At 44.6% G+C, this 19,203-nt stretch overlaps 1 protein-coding gene across 1 annotated transcript in view; it reads left to right on the top strand.

Moving 5' to 3' along the window:
* LOC138950925 (uncharacterized) overlaps positions 1 to 19,203 on the top strand; it is a gene marked incomplete in the record, with an annotated part of 92,127 nt that overhangs the window by 54,221 nt on the left and 18,703 nt on the right. The window contains 6 exon segments of the mRNA XM_070322635.1: positions 8,555 to 8,747; positions 9,252 to 9,543; positions 12,115 to 12,229; positions 14,157 to 14,345; positions 17,271 to 17,307; positions 17,944 to 18,080. Coding sequence (XP_070178736.1) covers positions 8,555 to 8,747; positions 9,252 to 9,543; positions 12,115 to 12,229; positions 14,157 to 14,345; positions 17,271 to 17,307; positions 17,944 to 18,080 — 963 coding nt within the window.

The raw sequence follows: 19,203 nt of genomic DNA, 5'->3' as shown, positions 1-19,203 counted from the left end.
TGATCAAATGCAGACATCTGAACATGTGTAATGTGTAGGATGGGATCATCGTAGCTGCTGCATTGCTCATTGGCAGGGCACACCTTCCAGGTGATACAATTTTGTAGACATCTGAATATGTTTTGTGATATGTATGTGATCATGGTAGCTGCTGATATTAACAGCTATTGTGTTTTCAGCGTACCAATAGGGTCCGATATTTAGATGAGACAAGTATAATGCCGATGAGTCGAAGACGAGTCGCATTATACTTGTTCGAGTCTAAATATCGGACCCTATTGCTACGCTGAAAACACAATAGCGTTTATATAGCTATTCTTACATTATATTCTGTGTTAAAATCATGTTTTTGTCAGCAACAACTACCAGAATGGTCCATTTCGTTGATTGCAGACGACGGTTATAGTGCGCATATCCCTTTGCGCATGAAGCCACGAAAATCACCGAACATTGAAAAACCCTTGGACATGTATTACGGAGATGACTCGAGATAACCGGATGTTTAGCATTACGTCAATATGCTAGGAATCATATGACGTCATGACGTATCATGCTTGCTTACGTATATTCTATAGTCTGACTTCTGTTGGGGATTTGCGTGATGAAGACTGCGGTAAATCTGTAGATGATAAGAGAACAAGGATTGTGTCAGAAGAAACGACTAAATGTTTCAGACCGGTAATTACTTCATTTCAACATTGCACTATACAATGGACGTTCTATGTGACAGGAGAGTTTGCTGATTTTGTGTTAAACATAGGAAAGATCATCTGCTAGAATCAGAGATAGGTCGCTTCAGATTGCAGCTTCTTGAACTTTGCAAGGTTTGTTGCCTGTTAAAGAACTGGATTTTACACGTAATGTATGTCATGTACAGTGAGCAACAAAAAACACACACACAAAGCAAATGGCATCGTCTGTCGACTAGTCACAGCAACAAACCTGGCGAGGTATGCGTGTACTTTATACACGTGGAAGAAACCGGAACCATGCGTCTTTGTTATTGCCGATATCGTTTGCATATTGGAAAAAAAATTACCAACTTCTGTAGCGTTATCCTTTGATGATCGCAATAGGGATGTGTGAGACCATCCAATCACAGCCCCCGAATTCCCCCACGTGTCCATCAGAATAACTGTATATCCTGATGTAGATCTTTGTAAACAAAAACAAATTAAATTACATATCTTATCCCAACTCACATACAGCAATTTACTTCAGTTTAGTGCTAGGACGCTGAATAGCATCGCCTTGGTAACAAGGGGAGGTCACCCTAAAAAAGAGCTACCTTGACCCCTTAACAGGACAAAGTCACACGTGACTTCCTGACCTTGCCGCCATCTTTGAATCATTCCATCTTCAGCGGTCCGTGTCTACAGACGTGTTTTGATTTTGCTCCGGCTTTCAGCCGGTTTGTCTGACTTCTGCCTTTGTCAGACCCTGCCTTGGTACTTGCACACGGTCCCTCTGCTCCTACTGTGTGTTTGGGTGAGCTTTTTTGTCGTTTGTTATCGTTTTGTGACTTAGGTTTGGTCGAATACTTACCTTTGTTTACATTTTTTCCGTTCGCCATGTCGGATAAGGAAAGAATAAAAATGCTAAGTCGGTGGCCGAGCCTTCTCCCACAAAGAAGCCTTCTCGTAAGTCGTAGAGTTCGGCATGTTAAGCTTTGATTAAAGTCACAGATCCTTGACTAAATCCTCGTTTGATGTGCGATAGACTTACCTAATTCTCCGGCTATGCCTAGTTTGCCTTCAGCTGCTTCACCGGTCTTGTCCGGTTCAGGCCCTGTTAGCGAGAAGCAGGATGTTTATGCTATTTTGCACTCCTTGAGTGCTTAGATATCCTCTCTTTCAGCCGAGTTTTCGTCTACCAAGGCTGAGATGTGTCTTTGCCTTCCGGTGTGGGAGGTGTGCGTTCCCTTGCCAGGGTGTGTTTTCCGCCTTCCTCCACTTTTACGTCCGCCGACGTTCACGCCTCGTTTGAGGGCAGCCGTGGTGTTTCCCTGCTGCGTTCCCAGGCCTCTTGGACTGACGACGATCAAGGTATTTATACTTCGCCAGTAACCGGGTTCTCCGGCCAAAACGAAGTGCGTGTTTGGAGAGAGTAGCCACACCGGTTCGTGTGCGCGAAAGCTTAGGCCCTAGGTCTACGTCGTTCCGATTGAGTGAACGTCTAGATCGAGGGAAAAGCCCAGACACGCGTTCGGTCTCTGACCGAACAGGGGAAGTGCGTCCTCCTACACTCCCTAGAGGAACAGTGGGTGCGGCAGCACAGCTTTCACAGCTTTCCCCGCTTCCGCCTTTCAGGCAGGAAGCAGTCCCTAGGGACGTACCGCTTGGGTATAAAATCCCTCGTGGGCGTCTCTTCCGGGCGACACTTCGTCGGACTATGGTAGTCACGGCGGAAGTGTCTTGCCTGACTTCACGGAAGTGAGGGACTACGAGTCGGATTTTGGCACTTCCGTCCAGGGTGACGAAGATGTCAACTTCCGCATACCGACTAAGCTTCCGCAAGCTCTGGCTTTAGCGGAGGAAGTGGCTTCACGGTATTTTGAGGAGGGGGTGACATTCCCCGCTTCCGCCCTCTGGGCAGGAAAGCAGTCCCTAGGGACACACTGCTTGGGTATCGCATCCCTCGTGTGTCGTCTCTTCTGGGTGACGCTTCGCCTGACTATTGTAGTCAGGGCGGAAGTTCGTTGCCTTGTTGCACGGATGTGCGGGATTATGAGTCGGATTTTGGTGCTTCTGTTCAGGTTGACAAAGATGCCAACTTCCGTGTACTGGTTGAACTTCCGCTAGCACTGGCTTTGGCGGCGGAAGTTACTTCAAGGTAGTTCGAGGAGGGTGCGGCAACACTTGTAGGCTTGTTGCCCAACCTCCTTCCGCTTTGGGGGATTCCCGTTCTGCGAAGGACTGGAAACAGCAGTTCCGTTTTCGGAAATTCCCGTTTTCGGAAATTCCCGTTGGTAGCGTTTGAGCTGTCTATGCTACTGACTACTGGGCAGTATGGCGGTGCGTTTCACGCTGTACCGTGGTTAACAGCACAAGGTCTGGCTCCTGATTCAGCGCAGCCTTACCGTGCTTCTTTGTTTTTAGCCTCAGCTTTGCCTGCTGGTTTGGCTAAGAGGTTTACACTGCTGCATAATTCAGTCAATTTGATTGGCTCGTTTGCCTTGCCTCGTTCCACTTTTCCGGAACTTGCAGTCCTTAGGCAAGATGATACAGCAGAGACAGAGTAGTCCCGTTTTCGGAGAATTCTCTTTTGTCTTTGGAGTAACTGGCTTACGCTTGCTTGAGTTATCGTCTCTCTCTGAGACTTTGCAGAGATCTCTGTCGAGATTGATCGCGTCGTCATTAGACCCATTCAGGTTTCGTGACGATGCGGTAGAGAAAGTTGTCACTATTCTGGTAGGGAAGACGGCTACAGTAGAACAGTATGTTATACTGAGTCCTCTTTCTTGTCTCTGGGGGAATAAGCACATGATCTTTTCAAGTTATCCTCTGTTTAGGAAACTTTGCAAGATTTTTTTATAGAGCTCTATCTTCTCTGCTCTTGTTAACTTCGAGTTTCGTCGTGACGCACGGGAGAAGGATGTCATGTCGCTTCTAGCTGCTTTGGCTAAAGTCTTTTGAACAGCGGAGCCTCCCAGCGCTTTTCTTGGCACATTGCTTGGCTCAGGTTGCAAACAAGAGGCGGATCTACTCCGCTCTTTGCTTTTTGTGGTTCATCTTCTGGGAGAAGCTGTGATCTGCGTCGGCTGGCCACATTTGGCCTTTATTTAGGCAAGATACGGAGCTAAGCAAACACACATTGGGTTAAACCCTCTGCCTTAGGCAGCTTCGCGGTATGTACGCCCATCTTTGGTGCGGCATACCTCTTATTTTTCACCTTCTAGGGTGAAGTTGCTAAGGCCTCAATTTTTGTTTTTTGCCTCTGTGGTGAAAAACAAGGCAAGCTGTTAAAACTTTCTCAGCTTTTACGGCTTACGGAATTGCGCTTTCTCATCAGGGTCATAAGCTTTGGTTTCTGACAAGTCGCCAGAACATGTCAAAATTATGGGCTCACATTCTGACTAAATTTTTAGGCTCACTGAGCCATTGCTCGTAACCTCTCAGTCGGAACTTTTCCGGCTAAGCCTACCTCTTGAGGCAGTGGCTTCTGTCAGCGACTTTCGCTGCGCAGCACAAAGGACTCGCAGGAATTCCTTAGTTTCAGCTTTTCTTTCTAAGAGGTTACGGAAAGAACTAAACACCATCATGTGGCTAAGCCTAGGTTTGGCACAGACGTTTTTAGCATTGGGGTTGTTTTTCTTCCACACGCAAAGACATACACCGTCGATTGGTGGGTACGCCCTTCACAGAGAAGGGTGGACAGGTTGCAAAGTCTGTTTCGTACTCTGTCCTTGATAAAGAGAGCGGCTGTACGTGTTCTGACCTCTCTTCTTGGCCAAATGGAATCGATGGCCACTCTTGTGCCCTTAGGCAGAGTCCACAAGCGGCCATTTCAGGCTGCCCTGAGTTCGCTGTGGAAGCCTTCTCTTCAGGGCTGGGAGACAGTAGTCTCTCTTGAAAGCTGGTGTCGGCACACAACGAGGCAGTGGCTGCTCCCTGGGATTTCACAGGGAGTGCCAATCTCGTTTGCCCCCCCCGGACGAGTTTCTGTTCACAGACGCGTCTATGGAGGGCTGGGGTGCCCATCTTTCTGTTCACACTGCGTCAGGTCTGTGGAACGAGACGCAGAGTGGGGGGCACATTAATGCCCTAGAGTTAGAGGCTGTTTTCCTGGGACTCCAATCGTTTCTGTCTATGGTCAGGAATGAATAAATTGGGGTTCGCACAGACAACACGACCATGGCGGCCTATTTCAACAAACAGGGAGGCACTTTGTCTCTCGCTCTTTCTGTCAGGTCAGGTCAGATTCTTGCCTGGGGCAGCCAGCACCTTATTCTGTTGTCAGCGAAGTACGTCCCAGGCATACTCAACGTTCTTGCGGACTACTTCAGTCGCCCGTAGTGTACGATGCACACGGAGTAGACTCTGACTCATCAGGTCCTACAACGTCTGGGTGGCATTTCAGCAAGCCTACAGTCGATCTGTTTGTGACAAGATTCTCCTGCAGGCTTCAGGTCTTTATCTCCCCCTTTCCAGACCCAGAGGGGAGGGAAACAGACGCCCTCGAAGTAAACTGGTCGCGTCTGAGCCTATGCTTTCCCCCCGTTTCATCTCTTGGGAAAGGTTCTCAGGAAGGCGGAGCGGGGACAGCCTTGCTTGGTGTTGGTGGCCCCTTGGTGGCCCAGCCAACATTGGTTCCCCGTCCTCCTTCGCCTCGCAGACGGCCCTCCATTCTTTCTAGGTCGCTGCGCCGTTCTGGCTCCTCAGACGCTACTTTAGGCTTTGTCCAAAAGGCCCACAGGGAAGCGACCAGCACTGTTTATGCGTCACACTGGTCAGCTTGGACAAAGTGGTGCTCGGAGAATGGAGTTACTGCTACTTCACCTCGCTCTATGCATGTAGCAAATCATCTCTCGTGTTTGGCTGCTCAGGGCTTGGCTCCTTCTTTTTTGAGAGTCAGGCGCTCAGCCATTTCTTCTACTCTGAAGCAATTAGGGCATAGCATTAACCTGGGCGGTGTAATTGCTAGTGTTCTTAAGGGGGCAGCGATTGGTTTTACGAAGGCTAAGTCCCCTCTTCCCGCGTGGGACTTATTTTTTGGTACTCAAGTTTCTAGCCTCTTCGGATTTCGAACCTTTAGCTTCAGCGAGCTTAGCTAACTTGACTCGTAAAGCCTTGTTCCTCGTTTTGTTAGCCTCTGCCCGTGGAGGCGGTGAGGTGCACGCTCTTTCAGGCCTGGCTAAGGATATTTCTTTTGAGAGCTATGGCTCTTTTGTTTTAAGATTTCGGCCGGAGTTCCTTGCCAAAACCAAAAACAAGGTCTGTCCTCCTCTGTTATTCGCATTCCTCCTTTAAGTAGGATTCTTGCGTCTGGTGACCCTGATATGGTCAATTGTCCTGTTCGTACTCTTACCAGCTACTTATCCCGTACCACGCCCATTAGGTCTAGGGACCAAAAACTGCTCTTCATCTCAGTTGACACTGAAAGGAGCAAGGACTTGTCGCGGGTCACTTTGGTAAGATGGGTCTCTACGCTTATTAAACAAGCGTATGCGTGGTGGCACAGACAAGTTGGGATTGGGCATTCTGTCCTTCCTATGAAGTTGTCAAGAACTCATGAAGCCAGAGCCTGGGCTACTTCTCTGGCAGTCCTCCGCTCAGGCGTGCTGGCAGAGGTCTTAGACGCTGCCTACTGGAAATCGCAGGGCGTTTTCATCAACTTTTACCTGCGAGATGTGGCCAGCACTCGTCATGGTGGCAGTAGCTCCCTACCAGCCATTGTCGCTGCTGGACAAGTGGAATTTTGTTTTCCCACCTCCTTCATTAGCATTCTGCTGTATGTGAGTTGGGATAAGATATGTAATTTAATTGAAAATTTTTATCTAAATTTTAATTTGATTATATACTTACCCAACTCACATAGTGGATACCCGCCCTCCTGCCCCGCTTTTGGGGTTTTATGGGGGTTTTTCCTAAAAAAGAGGGAAATTTTTCTATGTTCGCTTTCGATTGAATGATTCAAAGATGGCGGCAAGGTCAGGAAGTCACGTGTGACTTTGTCCTGTTAAGGGGTCAAGGTAGCTCTTTTTTAGGGTGACCTCCCCTTGTTACCAAGGCGATGCTATTCAGCGTCCTAGCACTAAACTGAAGTAAATTGCTGTATGTGAGTTGGGTAAGTATATAATCAAATTAAAATTTAGATAAAAATTTTCAAATTAAGCAGGCAGAACATCTCATTTGTTGGGGAGGGGCGGGGATGTAGCTCAGTCGGTAGCGCACTGGATTTGTATCCAGTTGGCCGCTGTCAGCGTGAGTTCGTCCCCACGTTCGGCGAGAGATTCATTTCTCAGAGTCAACTTTGTGTGCAGACTCTCCTCGGTGTCCGAACACCCCCGTGTGTACACGCAAGCACAAGACCAAGTGCGCACGAAAAAGATCCTGTAATCCATGTCAGAGTTCGATGGGTTATAGAAACACGAAAATACCCAGCATGCTTCTTCCGAAAACGGCGTATGGCTGCCTAAATGGCGGGGTAAAAAACGGTCAGACACGTAAAATTCCACTCGTGCAAAAAACACGAGTGTACGTGGGAGTTTCAGCCCACGAACGCAGAAGAAGAAGAAGAATTTGTTGGGGTTAGGGGTAAAGAGAAAGGGAGGGGGTAAAAGGCAGTAAACTTCCGGCAAATGTGTGCCCTTGTCTCATCTAGCCCTATCAAAGAAGATGACACCTACTTGACACTTCCTTACCACCAGGAGATGCAGAGTCAGTCAGGCACTACACAACGTAACACCACCTGCTTGACACTTCCTTACCACCAGGAGATGCAGAGTCAGTCAGGCACTACACAACGTAACACCACCAGGAGATGCAGAGTCAGTCAGGCACTACACAACGTAACACCACCTGCTGACTGCTCACACATGTGGAGCGTCCACTTGAAAGAGATTAAGGAGCTTGCTTCAGTTAAATGGACAGTCTGTCAATTGTCTTTATTAACTCAATGCACATGTTCTTGGATGGGTGGGCACAGGTTACACAAAACACAGATCGATCCGCAACATTAAAGGCACAGTGCAGCTCACAGCCTTCGTTTTGCGTTTTTGTTACAGCTGAGTGCATTTACAGTTAAAAAAATCCTTCTATGGTAGTAAAACAAACCCAAAACTACCGAACGACGACATCTGTGAAGCTCGACAGTTTCTTGTTCACGCGAGTTCATAAATTAACCTAGTTATTACGTGGTGTTTGGTCGGAGTTCGATTCAACTGAGTGATTCCGGCCTCCATTTTGTTTTACACAAACTCATGATGACGTCTGACATAGTTTGCTAGTGACTGTCTTTTTGTGCATGATGTGGTGATCTACCTGATCTAAATTTAGATCCAAAAATAGGTCAAGACTAGCCGGGTCCGAGTACGAAATTAATTCGTAAAAAAATTGCAGTTCTTGACTCTTTGGGTGCAAGTCAATGAAACTTGGTAGTTCTTCTAACGGATAGCTGCCTGAGGTATGACTAAAAGCCCCAGGGGCTCCGCCGTGCACCTGGATTTGACAAGTTCAGTACCTTTAACCTCAAAGACTAAACTGGAAAATGCCCATGATAAGCCTGCTTTACTCTAACTTATCAAACTTATTTGTGGCAGCTCACCCTGTCCCATCATAGTGTATGTTGATCAGGCATTTAGTTATTCTCTCTGTTCAAAGATTTTCTTTCATTCTACTCTGGTCATTGTGCTTCCCGCCATCTGAAGCAGCATACACAGACAGGGACCATCTGTCATTATTATTTGTCCGTTGGGTATCTCTTGTTTGTCCACTTTAAAGACCAATGGGTCAAAGTTCTGGTCAATGTTTGTTTTGTCCACAACTAAACATTCCACACACTTACTTTTCTTGTTGTTGTTGTTTTTATGTTAGTTCTTGTGTGTATTGTGCAGAACAATACCAGTGCACCTGTTGTGACCTGGGAGGGATTTTTTGTGAACCGCTTACACGAGGAGAACGCCCTGCTGGGATCAGTGGACCCCTACCCCTCTCAGCTTGAAGACTCCAGGAAGAGAATTCCTCCACAGCTAGATGACGACGAGGGGGAAAGGACGGTCAAAGCCATACCGAATGAGCGAGGAATAGGTTGGGTTTTTATTTACCTGCTGTTTCTTCTTCTTCATCTTCTGCTTCTTCTGTTAATTTTATTTTTGTTTGTAAGTAAAAAAAAAACCAAGTAAGTCCCTGTTTATGTCTTGTGAATACAAGTGTGTCGTCAATTTTTGTTGTTGTTGTTTCTTTGTGAATGAAGATCTTCACTTCAGTGTAAATATAACACTTACAATGACTGTTTGCACAGGATAGCTCATTCAAGTCAGAGACTATGTTACATATTCCATTCTTTTCAGCAACAACTCAAAGGCAGTGTCCTAACTAGGTCCTCAACAACTTTCTGCTGGTAGTTGCCTTTTTGGTTTTCTTCATTTTTTTGCCCAATGAGAATGAAAGTCACTTGTTCATTTCAATGATTATTTTCTTTGGTGTCAAGAGATTGGTTCCCCGTAGCTCTCACTTACTATTGTTGTCGACGGTATTAAGAGCGCTTACATCCCTTTGTTTTTAGATCTTTTTTTTCCATTTTTATTCCAGTGGAGTTTGAAGTTAGAGTGCATCGTAAGTCGGGTAAAGTGGAACAGAGCCGCTTTGTCAATCCCCCTGCCAGTACACTGTCATGGCAAAGCACAGGTCTTAACCAGGTGTTTAGGGTAAGAGACGATGTCAACGTGGGCGAGACTGTTATTGTCTGGGTGCGTGCGTCGGACATGTTGGGCAACCAGCGTGTGGAGAGAGCAATTGTGACCGTGGACAATTCACCTCCTGAAGTGGGTCAAATGACGTTTCTAATGAACACTAGAGTTCCAGGAATTGACTTTAGTTCAAGGTGAGTATGTTGTTAATATCCTTTTATTCGATCTCCATTCATTCAGTCAATATCTGACTGTGGATGATTTGTCAGAACTAGGGAGGGAGGGGGAGGAAGACTGTCTTTCTAGTTGTATTTAGAAAGTGAATATCCAAAAGCACTGAATGCATTTTTGTGAAAATGTATGCATACATTCACCTCTCTTCTTTTTTTAGGAGGAGGGGGGGGGGGCATATCCCTTTGACTACATCCTGTTTGCATTTTAATAAGAGTTGAGGCCAGGTAATTTTAAGTCAAGCCCTGAATCCAAAGCATCAGTTTTATACAATTGAACCTTTTCTGCTGGCTGAAGTTACCTTGTAGTTCAGGATGGTTATGTTCTGCTGGCTGAAGTTACCTTGTAGTTCAGTATGGTTATGTTCTGCTGGCTGAAGTTACCTTGTAGTTCAGTATGGTTATGTTCTGCTGGCTGAAGTTACCTTGTAGTTCACTATGGTTATGTTCTGCTGGCTGAAGTTACCTTGTAGTTCAGTATGGTTTTGTTCTGCTGGCTGAAGTTACCTTGTAGTTCAGTATGGTTATGTTCTGCTGGCTGAAGTTACCTTGTAGTTCAGTATGGTTATGTTCTGCTGGCTGAAGTTACCTCCCTTGTAGTTCAGTATGGTTATGTTCTGCTGGCTGAAGTTACCTTAATTGTAGTTCAGTATGGTTATGTTCTGCTGGCTGAAGTTACCTTGTAGTTCAGTATGGTTATGTTCTGCTGGCTGAAGTTACCTTAATTGTAGTTCAGTATGGTTATGTTCTGCTGGCTGAAGTTACCTTGTAGTTCAGTATGGTTATGTTCTGCTGGCTGAAGTTACCTTGTAGTTCAGTATGGTTATGTTCTGCTGGCTGAAGTTACCTTGTAGTTCAGTATGGTTATGTTCTGCTGGCTGAAGTTACCTTGTAGTTCAGTATGGTTATGTTCTGCCGGCTGAAGTTAACTCCCTTGTAGTTCAGTATGGTTATGTTCTGCTGGCTGAAGTTACCTTGTAGTTCAGTATGGTTATGTTCTGCTGGCTGAAGTTACCTTGTAGTTCAGTATGGTTATGTTCTGCTGGCTGAAGTTACCTTGTAGTTCAGTATGGTTATGTTCTGCTGGCTGAAGTTACCTTAATTATAGTTCAGTATGGTTATGTTCTGCTGGCTGAAGTTACCTTGTAGTTCAGTATGGTTATGTTCTGCTGGCTGAAGTTACCTTGTAGTTCAGTATGGTTATGTTCTGCTGGCTGAAGTTACCTTGTAGTTTAGTATGGTTATGTTCTGCTGGCTGAAGTTACCTTGTAGTTCAGTATGGTTATGTTCTGCTGGCTGAAGTTACCTCCCTTGTACTTCAGTATGGTTATGTTCTGCTGGCTGAAGTTACCTTGTAGTTCAGTATGGTTATGTTCTGCTGGCTGAAGTTACCTTGTAGTTCAGTATGGTTATGTTCTGCTGGCTGAAGTTACCTTGTAGTTCAGTATGGTTATGTTCTACTGGCTGAAGTTACCTTGTAGTTCAGTATGGTTATGTTCTGCTGGCTGAAGTTACCTTGTAGTTCAGTATGGTTATGTTCTGCTGGCTGAAGTTACCTTGTAGTTCAGTATGGTTATGTTCTGCCGGCTGAAGTTAACTCCCTTGTAGTTCAGTATGGTTATGCTCTGCTGGCTGAAGTTACCTTAATTGTAGTTCAGTATGGTTATGTTCTGCTGGCTGAAGTTACCTTGTAGTTCAGTATGGTTATGTTCTGCTGGCTGAAGTTACCTTAATTGTAGTTCAGTATCAGGTTATGTTCTGCTGGCTGAAGTTACCTTGTAGTTCAGTATGGTTATGTTCTGCTGTCTGAAGTTACCTTGTAGTTCAGTATGGTTATGTTCTGCTGGCTGAAGTTACCTTGTAGTTTAGTATGGTTATGTTCTGCTGGCTGAAGTTACCTTGTAGTTCAGTATGGTTATGTTCTGCTGGCTGAAGTTACCTCCCTTGTGGTTCAGTATGGTTATGTTCTGCTGGCTGAAGTTACCTTGTAGTTCAGTATGGTTATGTTCTGCTGGCTGAAGTTACCTTGTAGTTCAGTATGGTTATGTTCTGCTGGCTGAAGTTACCTTGTAGTTCAGTATGGTTATGTTCTGCTGGCTGAAGTTACCTTGTAGTTCAGTATGGTTATGTTCTGCTGGCTGAAGTTACCTTGTAGTTCAGTATGGTTATGTTCTGCTGGCTGAAGTTACCTTGTAGTTCAGTATGGTTATCTCATTGCACAATTTAGTTCAGATTGTTCAGTAAATAAAGTTTTCTGTAAATGTCTTTGTATCCACAAGTTTCATTCAAGCTCTGTGTTTCTGTGCATTTGACGGAGTACTTAATTTGTTATGAAATTTTAGTCCTGGAAATAAATAGGTGGTAAATAGCTTAAAAGTTTGATTTAGGTATTGCGTGCTTGTAATTTGCACCTGTAGTCATGGTACACAGAGAAATACAGACACACACAGGTACACTTTTGTTCAGGTTTGTACTGGCGGAGCAAGATGAAGAATCTGAAATTGTAGGTATGATGTAAACACGACTTTTGTTCAGGTTTGAACTGGCAGCGCAAGATGAAGAATCTGGCATCACTCACGTCAACTGGAGATTCACACGCTCTAACGGAACTGAAATCTACAGCAAAACAGTCCCATCAACACCAGCTGAGGTATTGCTCGTTTATGTGTGTGTCTGTCACAGGCAGTGTGTGTCTGTATGTCTCTGTGTGTGTCTGTATTTCTCTGTGTGTCTCACAACGGCTATGTGTGTCTGTATGTCTCTGTGTGACTCTTTCACATGCTGTCTGTGTCTGTATGTCTCTCTGTGTGTCTATATTTCTCTGTGTGTCTTTCACAACGGCTATGTGTGTCTCTATGTCTCTTTTTGTGTCTCTCTCACAGGCTGTCTGTGTCTGTATGTCTCTCTGTGTGTCTTTTTTTTCTCTACTATGTGTGTCTTTATGTCTCTTTTTGTGTCTCTCTCACAGGCTGTCTGTGTCTGTATGTCTCTCTATGTGTCTCTATTTCAGTGTGTCTCTCTCTCACAGGCTGTCTGTATTTCTCTGTGTGTCTGTATTTCTTTGTGTGTCTCTCTCACAGGCTGTCTGTGTATGTATGTCTCTCTGTGTTTCTCTGTGTGTCTCTCTCACAGGCTTGTTTGTGTATGTATGTCTCTCTGTGTTTCTCTGTGTGTCTCTCACAGGCTTGTTTGTGTCTGTATGTCTCTCTGTGTGTCTATATTTCTCTGTGTCTGTATATTTCATTGTGTGTCTCTCTCACAGGCTGCCTGTGTAGGTATGTCTCTCTGTGTGTCTGTATTTTTCTGTGTCTCTCTCTCACAGGCTTGTTTGTGTATGTATGTCTCTCTGTGTTTCTCTGTGTGTCTCTCTCACAGGCTTGTTTGTGTATGTATGTCTCTTTGTGTGTCTGTATTTCTCTGTCTGTTTCTCTCACAGGCTGTCTGTGTCTGTATGTCTCTTTGTGTGTCTGTATTTCTCTGTGTGTTTCTCTCACAGGCTGTCTGTGTCTGTATGTGTCTCTGTGTGTCTATATTTCTCTGTGTCTGTATATTTCATTGTGTGTCTCTCTCACAGGCTGCCTGTGTAGGTATGTCTCTCTGTGTGTCTGTATTTCTTTGTGTGTCTCTCTCACAGGCTTGTTTGTGTATGTATGTCTCTTTGTGTGTCTGTATAAATTTCTCTGTGTGTTTCTCTCACAGGCTGTCTGTGTCTGTATGTGTCTCTGTGTGTCTATATTTCTCTGTGTCTGTATATTTCATTGTGTGTCTCTCTCACAGGCTGCCTGTGTAGGTATGTCTCTCTGTGTGTCTGTATTTTTCTGTGTCTCTCTCTCACAGGCATGTTTGTGTCTGTATATATGTCTCTGTGTGTGTCTGTATTTCTCTGTGTGTCTTTCTCACAGGCTTGTTATTTGTCTGTATTTCTCTGTGTGTCTGTATTTCTCTGTGTGTCTCTCTCACAGGCTGTGTGTCTCTCTCACAGGCTGTGTGTGTCTCTCTCTCACAGAATTCCTGTATGTCTGTGTGTCAGTCTCTCTTACAGGCTGTGTGTGTCTCTCTCTGTCTGTGTGTCTCTCTCTCTCACAGAATGCCGGTATGTCTGTGTGTGTGTCTCTCTCACAGGCTCTGTGTGTCTCTCTCTGTCTCTGTGGGTCTCTCTAGTGTGTCAGTATGTCGCTTGGTTTCTTTCACAGTCTCAGGCTGTTTCTGTGTCTTTGTCACAGATTATTTGTATGCATGTGTGTGTTTGTATTATTTATTCTTTCAGGACTGCTTTGGAGTAAAGATGTATTCTTATATCTCTAGCTCTATCCTCTTTGATAAAGATCAGTCCGACCAGTTTCAGTCCGACCAGTTTCAGTCCGACCAGTTTACTTCAATGTTACTACACATACTCCCTTTTATTTTAAATCAAGACCTAATTTTCTACAATTTTCTGAGGCCTTTTGTATGATCATGAATTAATGTTGTTTTTCAGATGTGTTAAAAGTATGGAAACCCGTGGTTGTTATTGTCTGTGTTTGTCTACATTCCCAGGTGGGTACATTTTCATTGTTATTTACTTACCTTCCATCCAGAACTGTGTGGGCCAATCCAGCCATAAGTGTTACTGCAACAGGCGCAACCAGTGTTTCCTGACAGACGTGTCGCTGTCGCTGAGCAACTGTCACATGATGGTGGAGAAGGAGAGCCTGGACACAGAGATCATCTCCGTGACGGCTGAGGTGGTCAACAGGGCCGGCCTGGTCCTCTCACGGTCTATGCAGGTCAGCTCTTCTTGCAGGCATCACATTGTTGCTCACTTTACACTTTCCCCTACATTTTAAGGCCCCATCAGCACTCAAAACCAGGTATCATCCACGGCTAACAAGTAACAAGGGAGATTTCATGTCTTTTTTTCTTCCTTGACTTTTTTTCTTCCTTGACTTTTTTTCTTCCTTGACTTTTTTTCTTCTGTTTTTTTTCTCTTTCGATCTTTCTTTCTGGCTTTCGTTCCTTTTTGCTTGCTTTCTTTCTTTGCATATTTATTTTCCAGTGTAATGTTAGCTAATGGTCAGAAGGAAAATGGGTGGGGGACGGAGAGAAAGAAGTTTAGTATGGCAAATCACTAAAGGTATAGACGGGTGCAGTGGCCTAGTGGATAAGACATCGGCCTCCTAATCCGAAGGTCGTGAGTTCAAATCCCGGCCGCGGCCTCCTGGTGACTAAGGGTGGAGATTTTTCCGATCTCCCAGGTCAACTAAAGTGCAGCAGACCTGCTAGTGCCTTATCCCCCTTCGTGTGTACACACAAGCACAAGACCAAGTGCGCACAAAAAAGATCCTGTAATCCATTTCAGAGTTCGGTGGGGTATAGAAACACGAAAATACCCAACATGCTTCCCCCAAAAGCTGCGTATGGCTGCCTAAATGTCGGGGTAAAAACGGTCATATAGGTTTAAACCATGGGAGTTTCAGCCCATAAACGAAACAAATAAACAAACTAACGGTATAGACTGGGACCACAGAGAGGTCCAGAGTGTAGGCTTGACATTTATTTCATGACTTGTTTCCTGTTTCTATAACCCACTGACCTCGGACATAGATTTCAGAATATTTTACCTGTGGTTCCATTTAGCTAATTGACTCACTCTAATGGAGCGTATCTCTAAATGGAACATGGTATGCTTGCCTAGCAATATACATGACACGTACTTGTGTGACAGGGAGACTACCGTCGCCCTTCACAGCAGACTCTGCAGAGTTGTTCGCCTTAGAAGTTGCGAGCTATTTATAGCTCGCAAGGCAACACCTGTGGATAATGTAGAGTTCTGTTTGTGATGGGGTCTGGCGGCTTTTGTCTGTCTGTATGGGGGCCCGGGTAGCTCAGGTGGTAGAGCACTGGACTTGTGATCGAAAGGTCGCTGGTTCGAATCCGGGCCGGGACGGACACAGGTCAACTTTATGTGCAGACCCAGAGACGGTATCCATCTCCCACCCCCGTGTCACCACAGTGGCACGTAAAAGACCTCGGTCATTCTGCCATAAGTGCAGATGGCTGATACCACCTAAACACGCATACACTTGTGTATCTCATCTAAAGTCGGGTTAAAACCCGGGAACATGCCCCTAATGGCTTTGCCGTGAGGGCGTAAAACTTGAATTTCTCTCGTCTGTCTGTATGTTCATGGATTCCTTTGCGAATGCATAACAGTTTTTATAGGGCTTAGAAATAAGCTCTAAAATTCTCAATCCTGTTTGATTGGACTTCGCCTCCAAAGGTGATTGTGGTGTTTCGGCACTCTGTTACATTTGGCGGCGTCGACAGGGATGGGACTCGACATGATATGTTCAGGAATGGCGTTATGGCCACTGAATCATTTTCGTGCTGTTCCCATTCCACGAACCTGGGAGGGACCTAAGCTTGGCGGGTCCATGGTTCGGAACTTTGGGGACAAAGTTCATTCAAACGGGGGTGAGTGTGACAGGGAGACTACCGTCGCCCTTCACAGCAGACTCTGCAGAGTTGTTCGCCTTAGAAGTTGCGAGCTATTTATAGCTCGCAAGGCAACACCTGTGGATTGTAGAGTTCTGTTTGTGATGGGGTCTGGCGGCTTTTGTCTCTCTGTATGTTCATGGATACCTTTGCGAATGCATAACAGTTTTTATAGGACTTAGAAATAAGCTCTAAAATTCTCAATCCTGTTTGATTGGACTTCGCCTCCAAAGGTGATAGTGGTGTTTCGGCACTCTGTTACACTTGGTTTTGTGCTTGGGTGGGATAAGGCACTAGCATGTCTGCACAATAAGTTGACCCGGGAGGATTAACCCATAGGTGTGGCCAGGATTCTCACACTACACCTTCCACTTTTTAGCCCGATGTCTTATCCACTTGGCTATTGCGCCCATCCACATTTGTGTTACGGAATGAACTCAACAGATGTGATTTATTTTCATGTGGTTCAGAAGAAAAACGTCTACTACTTTGAGTTTAAGTGTTTCTTGTATAGAATATAGTCAATTTTTGTAAAGATTTTAGTCAAGCAGTATGTAAGAAATGTTAAGTCCTTTGTACTGGAAACTTGCATTCTCCCAGTAAGGTAATACATTGTACTACGTTGCAAGCCCCTGGAGCAAATTTTTGATTAGTGCTTTTGTGAGCAAGAAACAATTGACAAGTGGCTCTATCCATCTCCCCCCTTTCCCCGTCGCGATATAACTTACGTGGTTGAAAACGACGTTAAACACCAAATAAAGAAAGAAAGATGCTACTTTGAGTACGGAAGTGACAGGTAAAACTAGCCAAAAATGGTGACACAAATTACCAAATAATCTCTTAAATTTCATTGGTATTAAATTTCAAATTGCAAGCCAAAATGAAAACTTCCGAAAGAAAATTGAGATTTGGGAATGCTTCAGGGTGGGTGTTACATACTTAGTGGTTACATGGCAGATTGTCACTGTTAATGAAAACCCTAATTTGTACTAACACAACTTAGTGCATCTGGTTACAACTTTGTTTTTCAATTTGTTTCTGTTTGCATGTATCACATTTTTTGGGTCTGTGCAACCTATAGATAATGTTGGGTCTGTGCAACCTATATATAATGTTGGGTCTGTGCAACCTATAGATAATGTTGGCATTTTACATTGTTTTTATGTTATGCACAAATCTATCAGGCCTTCTGATCATGGTGGCACTTTTTCTTGCAGAAAGGGAAGCTGGCAGATCTGAATGGAACGGAAGAATGTAAGCAGATTTCAACCATTTTTTTGTAACAAGAACAGATAGCAATGAGAGAGAAAAGTGGGCAGAAATAATTAATAGACCTTGCCATTATCTTTCAAGAGTAAGCAAATATGAATATCTATGTATTTCATGTTCCGCGCAGATCCTCCAAGTTGATTTTACTCAAACATTACACACAAACACAGCTACATTCCAAGTGAAGACTTCAGAGAAGCATAGAGGAGAGGGACGGTACTGCTACCACTGTAGTACCCGGGAAATAGTTTTACACTGTTTTCACAATTTAAGGGTCTCTCTAAACAGTTCAGCTCATCATCTCAGATCTGACCAGGCTCTTACAGGGAATAAAACCATCCCTCTACTTGCTCACATACAAAAACAACACCCTGATTGTTGTGGTGATCATTTTTGGTATGTGACCAAGTGGAGGGATGGTCTTATCCCATGTAAATGCCCGACCAGGTATGAGATGGTGAGCTGAACAGCTTACATGGGAAGGAGTGTGCCTTTAAGTTTTTCAGGAAGAGGTGCATTGAGGAAAATGAATTTGGCGGCTTCTTGTTTGACTACATACCCAGATAATTTACCCATTAAATGACAGCGGGTGTTAACAAGTGTGTGAACTGTGGTCCCCAGACTTCCCGCCCCAAAACCTGCGTGTGATCCGACTGTCTGAGACGAGCGCCACCCTGACATGGGACTTCCCTCCCAGTTGTTTCAGCCGCAAGGACATCATGGTTGTCTACCCTGGCCACAACGGAGAACAAGTGACAGTAAGTCAATGATGGCGCTAAGCTGGCTTTTAAACCAGTGTTGCCTGAAAGGCAAGAAGAATGCACAACAAAACATTTGCCAGAACTTTGACCTATCGGTGAACGAACGAGATACACAACAGACAAATAATTATGATGCTTTAAAAGTATGGAAATCTGTGGTTGTTATTGTCTGTGTTTGTCTATGCAGTGACCTTCTTACCCGGGGTCAATGACCGTGTTTTACCTATGACCGACTCCTTTGATGTTTAAGATGTATAACCCCTCCAGGGTGATAGTACAGTGGAACCTCCCTATTAAGACCTCCCAAAATCTGACAAAATCAGGTCTTAATAGGGAGGGGTCTTAATAGGGAGGCTGAACCAACTTACCAAGACCTGAAGGACAGACAGCTAGTTTAAAATGTAAATAAAACTCCTTAATGATGTTTCAGTTCTTTTTTAATGCCACGATTGCCAGCTCAACACATTATTGCATTTGAACAGTTTTCTTGCTTGTTTAATCAAGCCACGTAACTACTCGTGGGTTAAGGTTTGAAATAAACAAACTGAGGTCGAACGAAAGCAGCGGTTCCAAAACATGCACATCGATGTCGATACCAGCTACTAATCATAGTCATACGATACCCAGCAACGATTTGGTTGAAAAAGAAAAGTGTCCCAAACGCAAGGAACAAAACGAATAAGAACCGCGGCAGTGTGTTGAAACTGATGTAAAATTGTAGCCAAAAGCGTCAGTTTTCACGATATGAAACTTGACTCACTCATTCAACTTGGGGACAACTGCACTACGGACTGTCCACAGAGTTGAGTAATTTAGGACACGTACTCCACTACTCACCTTCAAACTTCACTGACGGGATTCTGAGAATTTATTGATTCAAACGAACGCCGCGTCGGATCGGGAAAAACCAAGAACAATTCCAGATTTCAAAACCCATGTTCGTCGGCCGCCATTGTTAGCTAGACCGAAAATGTTACATGACGTCACCACAACTTTCGGTTTTGGTTCGATGATCGGATTGCTTTCATAACGTTTCTGTAACTTTGCGTGTTTAAAAGGTAGGAGTTCCTGCAAAGTTCTTTGCTAAATGAAACAGACATCTGGCCAATGACCTTTATCT

This window comes from Littorina saxatilis, linkage group LG16 (genome assembly GCF_037325665.1).
Source record: "Littorina saxatilis isolate snail1 linkage group LG16, US_GU_Lsax_2.0, whole genome shotgun sequence".
In the NCBI taxonomy this organism is placed as follows: Eukaryota; Metazoa; Mollusca; class Gastropoda; order Littorinimorpha; family Littorinidae; genus Littorina; species Littorina saxatilis.
Note: the sequence above shows the minus strand (reverse complement) of the source record. Positions and strands in the feature narration are given on the sequence as shown.